This window comes from Scyliorhinus torazame, chromosome 1 (genome assembly GCF_047496885.1).
Source record: "Scyliorhinus torazame isolate Kashiwa2021f chromosome 1, sScyTor2.1, whole genome shotgun sequence".
In the NCBI taxonomy this organism is placed as follows: Eukaryota; Metazoa; Chordata; class Chondrichthyes; order Carcharhiniformes; family Scyliorhinidae; genus Scyliorhinus; species Scyliorhinus torazame.
In genome coordinates, this window is record NC_092707.1 from 380946359 (window position 1) to 380961578 (window position 15220).

At 48.7% G+C, this 15220-nt stretch overlaps 1 protein-coding gene across 7 annotated transcripts in view; it reads left to right on the top strand.

Annotated features, from left to right (window-relative positions):
* Nucleotides 1–15220, top strand: part of ltbp1 (latent transforming growth factor beta binding protein 1) — a 533746-nt gene that overhangs the window by 510636 nt on the left and 7890 nt on the right. For all 7 annotated transcript variants that reach the window (XM_072512266.1, XM_072512285.1, XM_072512304.1 and 4 more), the window contains 2 exons: nucleotides 9716–9880; nucleotides 15029–15178. In XM_072512266.1, coding sequence (XP_072368367.1) covers nucleotides 9716–9880; nucleotides 15029–15178 — 315 coding nt within the window. The remainder of the gene's footprint in view (nucleotides 1–9715; nucleotides 9881–15028; nucleotides 15179–15220) is intronic.

The following is a 15220-nucleotide window of genomic DNA, read 5'->3' on the forward strand; positions in this document are numbered from 1 at the left end:
AGGCTTTATAGGACTGTGCTGCAGGTTTTATATGGTTGATGCTGCTGGTATTATAGACTGATGCTGCAGGTTTTATATGGTTGATGCTGCAAGTTTTCTAGCGTTGATGCTGCAGGTTTTATAGGGCTGATGCTGCAGGTTTTATAGGTTGATGCGGCAGGTTTTATAGGGTTGATGATGCAGGTTTTATCGGACTGATGCCAGAGGTTTTCTCGGGTTGACGCTGCAGGTTTTTAGGGTTGATGCTGCAGATTTTATAGGGTTGATGCTGCAGCTTTTATAGGGTTGATGCTGCAGGCTTTAGAGGGTTGATGCTGCAGGTTTTATAGGACTGATGCTGCAGGCTTTAGAGGGTTGATGCTGCAGGTTTTATAGGACTGATGCTGCAGGTTTTATAGGGTTAATGCTGCAGGTTTTTAGGGTTGATGCTGCAGCTTCTATAGGGTTGATGCTGCAGCTTTTATAGGGTTGATGCTGCAGGCTTTAGAGGGTTGATGCTGCAGGTTTTATAGGACTGATGCTGCAGGTTTTATAGGGTTGATGCTGCAGGTTTTATAGGGTTGGTGCTGCAGCTTTTATAGGGTTGATTCTGCAGGCTTTAAAGGGTTAATGCTGCAGGTTTTATAGGGTTGATGCTGCAGGTTTTATAGGGTTGATGCTGCAGGTTTTATAGGGCTGATGCTCCAGGTTTTATAGGACTGATGCTGCAGGTTTTATAGGGTTGATGATGCAGGTTTTATAGGACTGATGCTACAGGTTTTATAGGACTGACGGTGCAGGTTTTATAAGGCTGATGCTACAGGTTTTATAGGACTGACGGTGCAGGTTTTATAAGGCTGATGCTACAGGTTTTATAGGGCTGATGATGCAGGTTTTATAGGGCTGATGCTGCAGGTTTTATAGGACTGTGGCTGCAGGTTTTATCGGGTTGAGGCTGCAGGCTTTATAGTACTGATGCTGCAGGTTTTATAGGACTGTGGCTGCAGGTTTTATCGGGTTGAGGCTGCAGGCTTTATAGTACTGATGCTGCAGGTTTTATAGGACTAACGCTGCAGGTTGTACAGGGTTGATGCTGCGGGTTTTATAGGATTCATGCTGCAGGTTTTATAGGGTTAATACTGCAGGTTTTATAGGGTTGATGCTGCAGGTTTTATCGGACTGACGCTGCAGGTTTTACAGGGTTGATGCTGCGGGTTTTCTCGGATTCATGCTGCAGGTTTTATACGGTTAATGCTGCAGGTTTTATAGGGTTGATGCTGCAGGTTTTATAGGGTTGATGCTGCAGGTTTTATAGGACTGATGCTGCAGGTTTTATCGGACTGACGCTGCAGGTTTTACAGGGTGGATGCTGCGGGTTTTAGGCGTTGATGCTACAGGATTTTATTGGGTTGGTGCTGCAGGTTTTATAGGGTTGTTGCTGCGGGTTTTATAGGGTTGATGCTGCAGATTTTATGGGGTTGATGCTGCACGATTTTATAGGGTTGGTGCTGCAGGTTTATTCGGGTTCATGCTGCAGGTTTTATAGCGTTGATGCTGCAGGCTTTATAGGGTTAATGCTGCAGGTTTTATGGGGTTGGTGCTGCAGGTTTTATAGGGTTGATGCTGCAGGATTTCTAGCTTTGATGCTGCAGGTTTTCTAGGGTTGAAGCTGCAGGTTTTATAGGGTTGATGCTGCAGGTTTTATGGGGTTGATGCTGCAGGTTTTATAGGGTTGGTTCTGCAGGTTTTATAGCGTTGATGCTGCAGGTTTTATAGACTTGATGTTGCAGGTTTTATAGAGTTGAGGCTGTAGGTTTTATAGTTTTGATGCTGCAGGGTTTATAGTTTTGATGCTGCAGGTTTTATAGAGTTGAGGCTGCAGGTTTTATGGGGTTGATGCTGCAGGATTTATAGGGTTGAGGCTGCAGGTTTTATAGGGTTGATGCTGCAGGTTTTATAGGGTTGGTTCTGCAGGTTTTATAGGGTTGATGCTGCCGATTTTATGGGGTTGATGCTGCACGATTTTATAGGGTTGGTGCTGCAGGTTTATTCGGGTTCATGCTGCAGGTTTTATAGCGTTGATGCTGCAGGCTTTATAGGGTTAATGCTGCAGGTTTTATGGGGTTGGTGCTGCAGGTTTTATAGGGTTGATGCTGCAGGTTTTATAGGGTTGAAGCTGCAGGTTTTATAGACTTGATGTTGCAGGTTTTATAGGACTGATGCTGCAGGTTTTATAGAGTTGAGGCTGTAGGTTTTATAGTTTTGATGCTGCAGGGTTTATAGTTTTGATGCTGCAGGTTTTATCGGGTTGCGGCTGCAGATTTTATAGTGTTGATGCTGCAGGTTTTATATGGTTGGTGCTGCTGGTTTTCTAGCGTTGATTCTGCAGGTTTTATCGGGTTGATGCTGCAGGGTTTATAGGGTTAATGCTGCAGGTTTTATAGGGCTGATGCTGCAGGTTTTATAGAGCTGATGCTGCAGGTTTTATAGAGCTGATGCTGCAGGTTTTTTACGGTTGATGATGCAGGTTTTATAGGACTGATGCTACAGGTTTTATTGGGTTGATGCTGCAGGTTTTATTGGGTTGATGCTGCAGGTTTTATAGGGCTGATGCTGCATGCTTTAGAGGGTTGATGCTGCAGGTTTTATTGGGTTGATGCTGCAGGTTTTATAGGTCTGATGCTGCAGGTTTTATAGGACTGAAACTGCAGGTTGTATAGGGTTGAAGCTGCAGGATTTTATAGGGTTGATGCTGCAGGTTTTATAGGGTTGGTGCTGCAGGTTTTCTGGGGTTGATGCTGCAGGTCTTATAGGGTTGATGCTGCAGGTTTTATCGGACTGACGCTGCAGGTTTTATAGGGTTGATGCTCCAGGTTTTATAGGGTTGATGCTGCAGGATTTTATAGGGTTGGTGCTGCAGGTTTTATAGGGTTGGTGCTGCGGGATATAATAGGGTTGGTGCTGCAGGTTTTATAGGGTTGGTGCTGCAGGTTTTATAGGGTTGGTGCTGCAGGTTTTATAGTGTTGATGCTGCAGGATTTTATAGGGTTGGTGCTGCAGGTTTTATAGGGTTGGGGCTGCAGGTTTTATAGGGTTGGTGCTGCAGGATTTTATAGGGTTGATGCTGCAGGTTTTATAGGGTTGGTGCTGCAGGTTTTATAGGGTTGGTGCTGCAGGATTTTATAGGGTTGGTGCTGCCGGTTTTATAGGGTTGATGCTGCAGGTTTTACAGGGTTGATGCTGCAGGTTTTATAGGGTTGATGCTGCAGGTTTATAGGGTTGGTGCTGCAGGTTTTATAGGGTTGATGCTGCAGGTTTTATAGCGTTGGGGCTGCAGGTTTTATAGGGTTGGTGATGCAGGATTTTATTGGGTTGATGCTGCAGGTTTTATAGGGTTGGTGCTGCAGGTTTTATAGGGCTGATGCTGCAGGTTTTATAGGGTTGGTGCTGCAGGATTTTATAGGGTTGATGCTGCAGGTTTTATAGGGTTGGTGCTGCAGGTTTTATAGGGTTGGTGCTGCAGGATTTTATAGGGTTGGTGCTGCCGGTTTTATAGGGTTGATGCTGCAGGTTTTACAGGGTTGATGCTGCAGGTTTTATAGGGTTGATGCTGCAGGTTTATAGGGTTGGTGCTGCAGGTTTTATAGGGTTGATGCTGCAGGTTTTATAGCGTTGGGGCTGCAGGTTTTATAGGGTTGGTGATGCAGGATTTTATTGGGTTGATGCTGCAGGTTTTATAGGGTTGGTGCTGCAGGATTTTATAGGGTTGGTGCTGCAGGATTTTATAGGGTTGGTGCTGCCGGTTTTATACGGTTGATGCCGCAGGTTTTACAGGGTTGATGCTGCAGGTTTTATAGGACTGATGCTGCAGGTTTTACAGGGTTGTTGCTGCGGGTTTTATAGGGTTGATGCTGCAGGTTTTATAGGGTTGGTTCTGCAGGTTTTATAGGGTTGGTGCTGCAGGATTTTATAGGATTGGTGCTGCAGGATTTGATAGGGTTGGTGCTGCAGGATTTTATAGGATTGATGCTGCAGGTTTTATAGGATTGATGCTGCAGGTTTTATAGGATTGATGCTGCAGGATTTTATAGGGTTGATGCTGCAGGTTTTCTGCAACCTCATGGCCCAGCATATTCTACCATTACCACCAAGCCAGGGGATCAACTCTGGTTCAATGAAGAGTGCAGGAGAGCCGGCCAGGAACAACATCAGGCAAACCAGAAATGAGGTGTCAACCTGGTGAAGCTGCAACACAGGACTACCTGTGTGCCAAACAGCATAAACAGCAAGTAATTGACAGAGCAAAACAATTCCTCAACCAATGCACCAGACCTTAGCTTTGCAGTCCTGTCACATCCAGCTGCGAATGGTGGTGGACAATTAAACAACTCACTGGAGGAGGAGGCTCCACAAATATCCCCATCCTCAATGATGGAGGAACCCAGCACGTATGTGCAAAAGACAAGGCTGAGGCATTCGCAACAATCTTCGGCCAGAAATGCCGATTGGATGATCCATCTCGGTCTCCTCCGGAGGTCCCCAGCATCACAGATGTCAGTCTTCAGCCAATATGATTCACTCCACGTGATATCAAGAAACGGCTAAAGTCACTTGATACTGCAAAGGCTATGGGCCCTGACAATAGTACTGAAGACTTGTGCTCCAGAAATTGCTGCACCCTTAGCCAAGCTGTTCCAGTACAGCTACAACACTGGCATCTACCCAACAATGTGGAAAATTGCCCAGGTGTATCCTGCACACAAGAAACAGGACAAATCCAACCCAGCCAATTACAGCCCTATCAGTTTACTCTCCATCATCAGTAAAGTGATGGAAGGAGTCATCAACAGTGCTATCAAGTGGCACTTGCTCAGCAATAACCTGCTCACGGATGCTCAGTTTGAGTTCCGCCAGGGTCACTCAGCTCCTGACCTCATTACAACCTTGGTTTAAACATGGACAAAAGAGCTGAATGCCAGAGGTGAGGTGAGAGTGACTGCCCTTGATATTGCCCTTTGACCGAGTATGGCATCAGTGAGCCCTAGCTAAACTGCCGTCAACGCGGAACTGTTTCAGAAAAGCGGGGGAGGTATTAGAACTGAATCAGGGTTGGCGAAATTCATGAATTAGGAAATTAGGATTTGATCCCACCAAGACAGGCAACAAGCTTGCAGAGTGGGTGGGGAACACACTTGGAGAAGGTCTGCGGGAGGGTCAGTGATATGGAACTCGTAACAAGAGATAATAACAAGAGACTGATTTGTGATTATGGAAACCGTACCCTGCAGTGCCAGCCAGTATCGAGTGGTTTAGATAATCTGTTGATGCTGCATGAATGGATAGGTTGGAGATTTGAGTTCAACCTTTAGGCATTTCTTGCCAACACATTATGTTCGGCAGGTGATTGAGGGGGGCTGGGCTGGGGTGGGGGTGGGGGGAGAGGTGATCTGTTTATTTACTGTACATATGTCAAACCTTTCAACACATCCAACACTTCTCATTTTTGAATTTCTCTTCTTTTCAATCAGCTTCTTTATCCTGCTCCTGTCTTTTCTCGTTCTACTCTAACCAGCTGCTTTACTTGACTTGCAGTTGGGTTCTGAGAATTAGCAGTCTTCTTCCCCCCCCCCCCCCCCCCCCTCCAACACCCCCAATGTGTTTCTTTTCTCTTGAAAGTGGTACAGAAACGTTTCGGAACGTTTATTGAGTCACGACCACAAGTCACTCAAAAAAAATGTTTATTCCCCGTCTTAAAAAATAAAAATCGGAATGCGACCCAAAAACCCGGGTCAGGTTTTTTCAGGGGTGAAATTGAGGAACACTTTTAGACATGAAGGTCCTGTCGCAAAGGATTCCGTACCCTCTCCGAAAGGTGTCCCAGAAGACGATCAGAACACACAGCTCCTCTTGGGGCAGCACGGTAGCATTGCGGATAGCACAATTGCTTCACAGCTCCAGGGTCCCAGGTTCGTTTCCGGCTTGGGTCATTGTCTGTGTGGAGTCTGCACATCCTCCCCGTGTGTGCGTGGGTTTCCTCCGGGTGCTCTGGTTTCCTCCCACAGTCCAAAGATGTGCAGGTTAGGTGGAATGGCCATGATAAATTGCCCTTAGTGTCCAAAATTGCCCTTAGTGTTGGGTGGGGTTGCTGGGTTATGGGGATCGGGTGGAGGTGTTGACCTTGGGTAGGGTGCTCTTTCCAAGAGCCGGTGCAGACTCGATGGGCTGAATGGCCTCCTTCTGCACTGTAAATTCTATGAAAAATTACCTGTTTTGATCTGCACACTCCGGATTCGTCCTGTTCTTCCAAAATCCCATTGCCCCATGGACCCAGCTGGTGATTTAAATGGCCAGCTGTCTCTGTAAATGCCGTATGTGTGGACCCCAGCCCCACTCCAATCACACACCCCGCGAAGGTGGGAAATGCTGGGCCTGGGGGCGGAACTTACAATATCCCGCCATCCCCTGGATTTGTGCCATGACAGAGAGCCCCCCCATGGTGGGATAAGTCCGGGCCTTTACGAGATACGGGGGGAAAAGGCAGGTAAAGTCGCCATAGTCTCAGATGAGATAGAGTGCTGTCTGGTGGTGATCTAACCTGAGGGTCACCACACCTTGGGCGAGGGGCAAGGTTGAGAAGGCGGGGCCTTCATGAATAACCTCAGCCGGTACGGGGATTGAACCATGCTGTTGGCCTCGCTCTGCATCACGAACCAGCTGTCCAGCCAATTCAGGTACATGGAGTTCGATCACGGATCACCCACGGCCTCATCGAACCAGATCGAGGGACTAAATGACTGCCTTCTCTGCCTGTGTCGGGGCCACAGTCGTTCGCTGGCACTTGATGTACCATGTTAGACAGATCTCGCTTGCCTCTCTCACCCTCCTGACTTGTGCACTACCAATATCCCGTATTTTCAGTTAAGGCAGCACACATCAGACCTCGCCACATAAGGACAGACAAAAAGCTGGAAAAACTCAGCAGGTTAGGCGGCATCTTATAGAGCAGCAGAGTTGACACCAGAACTAGTGATTGGCCATCCACTTGAAACATGTTACCCTCCACAGATGCTGCCCAACAAACTGAGATTTTCCAGCTTTTTACCTGGTTCTTATTTCAGATTTCCAGCGTCCTTAGTGTCTTGCTTTTGCATTGCTGATTAAAACCTGCCCCTCCGGTTTATATTTTTTTGGGGCTGCCAAACCCTGTTGGTGCAACGTGTTAGACTGCTGTCACCACTGAATGGGATAAACTCAGCAACATTGCACTGCTGGTAGCGAGTGCAGTCTAAAGATGGGGCTATGAAGCCCATTCCCAGGGCCAAGCTTCCCGGCAGCGTATTTCTGCACTGGGAATGCAGGCTTGCTGAGGTGATCCCAGCACAACAAAGACAAGAAGGAAGACTTGCTTGTTATCCAACGCACTCGGGAATCATGGCAACTCCAGAGGCATGCGAGTTGAACTAACATTTGTAGGTACCATTAACCCAAGATATTTCGATAGTTGTACTATTTCATCTGTGGGATCTGTTTCTTTTGCCCTGTTGTGTGCTTTCCAAGTGCACGGAAATTAAGTAAATCTCTTCTCTTTTATTTGATTCTCTTTTATTTTAATGTACGGCTGACGATAGGACTCTGTTTTGACTTAAACCTCAACAAATTCTTGTCTGGGCACAGCAGCCCATTTCAAAATGGTCCCAGCTGTGAATGCTTAACTTTTTCCTTTAAATTCACTGACTTCGGGGAAAATGATTATCGAGTTCTGCAGCCACCTTTAATATCAGTGCTCATCTCCTGTTACCACCCAGCTGTCTGCAATGGCTGGGGCATAGCCCAGGCCGGGGCCTGACCGCTTTATCTGGGCTGTACCTTGTTGAGGGACTGGGTTTTTAATTTTCTCATCCGAAGACGTACGTCCAACAATGCAGCACTGAGGCATTGCTGCATTGTGGGACGGAAGTCTTCGGATGAGAAAATTAAAAACCCAGTCCCTCAACTGCTCTCTCTAGTGGCATTCATCGAAGTCCCCCCTCAAAGCGACAAGGACTCCAGAGCCTACAGCAAGGGGCCCGCGTGTGGAATTATTGAGCGCGGGGAGGCTGTTTACTCTGCTGCTACCGCACAGTTCCAGCTGATCAGGGAAGTCTCCCGCTCTTGTCACCTGGGAGGATTTGTGGGTTGCGTTTGGCCTGGTTATAAATGCACCTGCCATGGAAGTCGAGGCCTGGTGGTGGGATCTGAGCTGAGAGCTTGTGGCCCAGAGGTAGAGACACCATCACTGCACCACAGGACCTCCCTGTAAAACCATTAGCTGAAGAAGAGCAGGGTAAAGTGTCCTGGTCAGCATTCATTTCTTGACCACCAGCATCAAAACAGGTTATTTGGTCACCACTTATTCAGGGACCTCGCTGTGTACAAATTGATTGCCAGGACTGGCTCCAATCTATCAGTGCTTCCACTTCAAAAGCAGTGATTATCTGTGAAGGCATTTGGGACAATCTGAGGCTTTATAAATTTCTTTGGCACAGGACATTTTGGCTTTGAAGTCAGAAATTCTTGTGGAAAATGCCTTGTAAAGCTGTACAATATTTTGGGTATGCAATAAAACTCTTGACGGCTGCTGACTTCAGACACCTCAATTATTTTATCACTTCCTTTTCTCACTGAAAAACCACGTCTGAAGTTGCACCATAGAAGGCGAGATGAGGAGAATGGGGAACAGGCTGTGGCTGGCAGAAAAAGAAGCTACCTTTCAACTGATTAGTTGCCATTAGATATGCCACCCATTGCTGCTGCTATGGCACATCGACTTAACAGGGCTGCACGTGGGGTATGGGGTAATGGTAGCAGGCAGGGTAACATAGGGTAGCACGTGGAGGGTATTTTACCAATGATGGGTATATGTTGGGTAGTGTACCTGTGCCCCCCCCCCCCCCCCCCCCAGTGGCCAATGAATGGCTACTTAAAATCCTTACCCCGCCCCCACTGGTATTTCTCCAGGGGCAGGGGCTGCCCAGGCCATGTGGCGAGGTCCGCAGGTGAACCCTTGGCTGCCTTGTTGCAGGCTTTGGATGTGGTGGGGGGAAAGCCCTCCTGTTTGGGCATCAGTGATCAGCCCCCCTCTCCCACTTGTTCCCCTACTGGCCTCGCAATCGTAACCCCCAGCCTCCTCGCTGGGGACTGCCTAATTGGCCCCGGTGAAGCCCAACCCGAGTCACCTTTGAATCCGATTTCCCCCCCGCCCCCGTACCTTGGGGTGGTCTGGTTGCAATTCCAGCTGTGGCCACCGCTGCTGGTGGCGCTGCTGAGACCGGAGAGCTGCCAGAGCTACTAGGCTGCTGATTGGCTTTTGAAGGCCAGCATCCTCCCAGTGTCCGAGCTCAGTGTTTCAAATTAAGCTCACTCGTAAGAAAGTCAGAACTAAAGATGCAACACTGATGATGACTGTGCCAACTTTGGGGAGATATTCCATCAATATGGTAGTTTTCCTGGTTTACATATCTTTGTATCTATTCAGAGCAGCATTTATTGCCCATCCCTAATTATCACTGAGAAAATAAGTGGTGCTGAGCTGCTTTCTTGAATCACCATGCGATGTAGGTACACCCACAGTGCTGTTAGGGAGGGAGGTCCAGGGTTCTGACCCAGTGACAGTGACCGTCTGCTGGTGAAAAAAATAAGCATCAGAATTGTGCTACATCAACTCCATTTTTATTCTTGCTCTTTTTTTAAACTACAGATGACTACGCACGACTATGTAACCTTCCTGTTCCTGGGAGACGGCATGAATACGGGCAGGATGCGTTACTGCCCCCCTACCAGCCTGACTATTCAGTCCCATCGTCTGAATATGATTCACGGCAGTCACTTCGTGGAAACCAGCCCTTCTTCGTAGATGGACGCTGTAAGTTGAACTCACCTTGCAATGAAATACTTTATTTCTTTTGTAGAATTATTTTTAAATAATGAAAGGCAGGGCAGCGAATGCCCATGTTTAGAAATGGTTCCGGGTCTGATAGTAATGACGGGTGAAGGGGATTGGGCGCACAGCTCTGTCAGAGACTGGGACAGGAACAGATGCATTGTACCGGAGACAGTGCCTCAAAATCAGCAACCTTGGGACCGGGCCCGGCCTGGATTTTGTACCTTGTCAGCTTTCAGGGAAACAAACCGGAAGCTCGATTCAATGGGACGCGAGTGAAATCGGACCAAGTCAAGGTGGGGGTCAAAGGTCACCCAGAGTGCGGGAAAACACACGGTGCACGGAACGTGTCCACCGTGCCAATGCGGCACTTGGCCAAATTGTCCCGGTAAGTTATTTTATTAATTTAGCGACAATTTAAATTGACGCATGGCAACTTATAAAAATGTTTGGTTTTCAGATGGCTGGAATTGAGGCACTAACTACACTATTCTCTTTTTCAAAGTGTTATGATGTAAACACACAAGTGAAGGGGGTCTACATGTGATGGGGTGTACAGGACATGTGATGGGGTGTACAGGACATGTGATGGGGTGTACAGGACATGTGATGGGGTGTACAGGACATGTGATGGGGTGTACAGGACATGTGATGGGGTGTACAGGACATGCTATTAAATGCAGAACGACCTCGTTCACCATTGTCTTTGAGAGAATTAAATCTGCCGTCCTTACCCACTCTGATCTGTGTGTGACTCCGGACCCCACAGCAATGTGGTTGACACTAAACTGCCCTCTGAAATGGCCGAGCAAACCACTCCATTGTATCAAACAGCTACTGGAAAGTCAAAAAAAATAAAATTGCACCGGATCATTTGGCATCGCCCCTGCCAAGTCCTCCTCGCTAATGTCTGGGGACTTTTGTCAAGTTACGCTGGGATGGTGCATGTAGGTGATGGTCAGTGTAGTTTAGTGTACAGCGTGCCGTCAGTTGTGACATCGGCAGTCCATTCAGCCGACTCCTCAGCTCTTAACCCCAACCTCACCCGCCTCTTCTAAAGAATGCTGACCGTTAACTTGGTTTATAACAACCCGTGATTTATTCTAACTCATGTGGCAACATATAAGCCGGTTCTACAGACTGCTGGGCTGCTGATTAATGCTGGACTCGATGTGTGACCAGATGAGAAACTGAGTATATGATTTCTATTCCCTCTTTGATAAAAAATATCAATCGGAGGTGAACAAAGTGGAAACATTCCTGTCGAATCCAGAGGCATCTGTCGCCACCTGGTGGCCACGCCAGTCAGCTGCTCGATTTCCGAAGATCTGATCCACATGATGCACTGAAGCACATACGGTGAACACCGATCCTAAATGATGCTCGGTTTGACAAAACGAGCATGATCATTTATTTGCCGTTTAATTGATGACAGGGTTCACAAATTGCGCAATTGAATCAGTTGTTCATCGCGGCAGCAAAGAACATCCCTCATCACTTCATCCACCCTCTCCGGGTGAGTGTAGGAATACGGGCTAACTGCCTCTTTCCCAATCCTCAAAATGATCCCTGCCTCTCTCCTGCTCGCACCTTCACACACAACTGATTCTCACCCATTCTACCCCTCTAAAACATTTCTCTGATCTGGCTCTGACTGCGCTGTTGTATTTATATGCAAGTTCCCCTCCAAATCACTCACCCTCCTAACTTGGAAATATATCGCCGCTCCTTCACTGTCGCTGGGTCAAAATCCTGGCACTCTCTCCTAGCAGCACTGTGGGTGTACCTACACCACAGGGACTGCAGTGGTTCAAGAAGGCAGCTCAGCACCAGCTTCTCAAGGGCAACTAAGAATGGGCAATAAATGCTGGCCTAGCCAGCGAAGCCCACGTCCCCTGAATAAATAAACAAAAAAAATGTCATTGTAAGATCACATTATTTCTGACTTTTTTTTTTCTCGCTCTACTGATTTTCTTCTCCCCTGGGGTTATTGCTGAGTATGGTTCCATAGTTGCCGTTCGTTCTCCTGAGGGCTGACAGTAGGTGTTGGCAGTGTAGTCCTTTCATCCTCACGGCCCCCCCCCCCCCCCCCCCCCCCGCCCCCCCTACCCTACTGAAGGCACTGGTCTCATTGGGTGCCGGCAGATTATTTGAGCAGGGATAGCATTGCCTGAACCCACCCAGGCCCAGGCCGGCTGCATGTCACTCAGGGGAGTGTCTATTTCCCCTCCCCCGCCCCCTCACCTCATCCCCAGCCCCCCTCCCACTACAGGAGCTCATTGTCAATTAAATGCATACCTGCCAATGATAAAACCAAACAGCCTTTGGCTGTATGGCCAGCCTGTGGGATCTGCTCATGCCGACCATGCTGTAACAAGATCAGACTGCAGGGGGCAGCTTTATGCTGAGTAAATATTCCAGGGCTGTTCCAGGACCTGGACAATCAGCGAGGGAAGGGATCCTGCTGTCTTAACACATTGTCAACTAAATAAGAGTGATAGTCAGTTGATTAAATTGTAGCTGCACAAGTCCAGTTTAGGCAAGTTTTCTGCTTTATAACAACTTGTATTTATATAGCACTTCAACATAATAAAATGGCCCAAGGTGCTTCACTAGTGTGTTATAAAACAAAATATAACACTAAGCCACTGAAAGAGATATCAGGACATAATGGGCAAAAGTTTGGTTAAAGACGCAGGTTTGGTTAAAGAATGAGAGCGAGGTAGAGACAGAAATGTGTGGGGAGGGTTTGGGGCCGAGACAACTGAAGGTATGGCCGCCACTGGTGGAGTTGTTAAAATCTCTAATCTGTCCTCCAAAACTAGGACAAAGCCAATCCGGTCAATTACGGCCCCATCAGTCTCCTCTTGACCACCAGCAAAGTGTTGGACAGTGATATCAAGCAGCCACTTTCTCAGCAATAGCCTGCTCACGGGTGCCGCCAGGGCCATTCAGCTCCTGACCTCCTTACCGCTTTAGTCCAAACATGGACACCAGAGCGGGGCTTTAGAGGTGAGACGAGAGTGACTGCCCTTGACATCAAGGCAGTTTTTGACCACATGTGGCAGAAACCGGGGTCAATTGGAATTGGGGGGGGGGGGGGGGGGGGAGGGGGGGGAACTTTACCGGTTGGAGTCATACCTAACACAAGGGAAGGTGGTTGTGATTGTTGGAGGTCAGTCATCTCAGTAACAGGACACCACAAACTTGGACAATATCCAGGTTTAGGCTGATCAGTGGCAAGTAACATTCACGCCACAGAAGTGCCAGTCAATTCTGTCAGAGGGTCGGTGCAGACTCGATGGGCCGAATGACCTCCTTCTGCACTGTTGAGATTCTATGGATTCTCCAGCCCGTTAATAAGCTCTTTAGCAGGCAGTTAACTGGAGGTGTTGCTGATTGTCTGCTTCCTACCCCACCGTCCTTCTGAAAGTTACTACACCTTCTGGACGAGTGTCGGAATACTGACATGTCATTCGGGAATGCTATTTTCAGAACCCATTCCGGCAGGAGGTCTACGGTGCAGTGGGTAGCATCCCAGTGTTAGGTAGCGCAGTGGTTGGCACTGCTGCCTCACAGGGCCAGAGGTCCGGGTTCAATTCCGGCCTTGGGTGACTGTCTGCGTGGGTTTCCTGTGGTTTCCTCCCACAGTCCAAAGATGTACAGTTTAGGTGGATTGGCCATGTTAAAATTGCCCCTTAGTGTCCGAAGATTTGCCGTTTGGGTGGGGTTGCGGGAAAAGGGAGGTGGCATGTGCCTGGGGTCGGGTGCTCTTTCGGGGGGTCTGTTCAGACCCAATGGGCTGGATGGCCTCCTTCTGCGTCTATGGATCCCCACCTCTGGACCAGATGTTCTGGGCCATCAGCTGTGCATAGTTACATTATGGCTCCCAATTGTTTCTCTCTCTTCCACCTGCTCTCCTTTTCTGCACCTTTCGAGCAGTGAGGCGTGCGTCCCAGGGTCAACCCCTCACCCGCAGCCCTCACCGACCCAACCCCCAAGACCTTGCCTCCCCCCCCCCCCCCCCTCCCTCCCTCCAAGACCCTTGGGGCCCCCCACACTGCTGAACGTTATCAGTGCCATTGGGCACCATCGTGCCAGGCATAGGCTTCACTGCTGGGGTGTAGATGCATGGTACCGGGGGCAATGCACCATTGGCAATGCCAATAGTTGGGGACTGAAGGGGGCGGGCTGAGGGGCGGCTGATGGGAGACTTGGGGGTTCAGGTGGGGTGGTGGGGTCACCCTCAAGCGAGCGTGGTATGGGGGGGTGACTCGTTATTCCTGTGGTGGGGGGAGGATGCCCATTCTTGTCAGTGGGCCACTTCTAGCACTAACGGAGACCAGTCCCGATTCTCTGCTGACGGGAGCAACTAGACTCCAGAATGGCGAATCCCGGCCTACGTGACAGTGTCTCAAATCCGTCGGGCCATGCCCGATGTTCGGATCAAGTGGTTTGGGCAGTTCGCACCCAGCTGTGTGGGGTAGCGTCAAGGGTTCCTCGGAGCGCAATTGGCTGAATTGCTCAGTTGAAAAGGATGCTTGGCACATGTTAGAAATGCCTGGTTTTTGGACAGCCGGATTTGAGACACTGCTGCGTTAACCACAATATTCATCCTGTATTGTAGTTTAATTGGTCAAACCCACACACATGGCATTTTATTGTAGAAGCAACTGGGTTTGTTTAATGGAAGGTCAAAGAAAGCTGACCCCAGCTTATCGTTAGTATTTAATGGATCATTAATTGGTGGTTGCCACGGCACTGATATTTGAGATGTTAGTTTACTTCACTAAATCCAGCTCTGTTATCCATTGGTAAGCCTGCCAACCTAGCTTTTATGGGTCACCAAGGTACGAGAGTTACTGTCAGGCACTGTTGGGTAACAGCCACTTGGAATCTGTGCAAATCAGTTAGCCATGTAGAAGCACAAAGGCTGCTCTCGCGTTGCTGTATCACTGCACGCCCTTTCCATGGTCGCCATAGATTGACAGATGTAGTAGCGTCACTGGGGTTTGAGGGTACTGTTGGGTTTCGGCCGCAGCTGGTACCTGCGCTGCCCCCACTCCTCCCACTACGTTGGAGTTTTTGTTGGGGCTGTTGCTAACGCCTGCGCTCACTTTTACTCGACAGATCCATTCGATAGTTTCGAGGGGCTGCAGGCCGAGGAATGTGGTATCCTGAACGGCTGTGAGAACGGACGGTGCGTCCGGGTGCAGGAAGGCTACACATGCGACTGCTACGATGGTTACCAGCTGGACATAGCCAAGCTGGAGTGTGTTGGTAAGATCAGCCGCCAGGCACCCTGTTAAAAATGGAGCCATA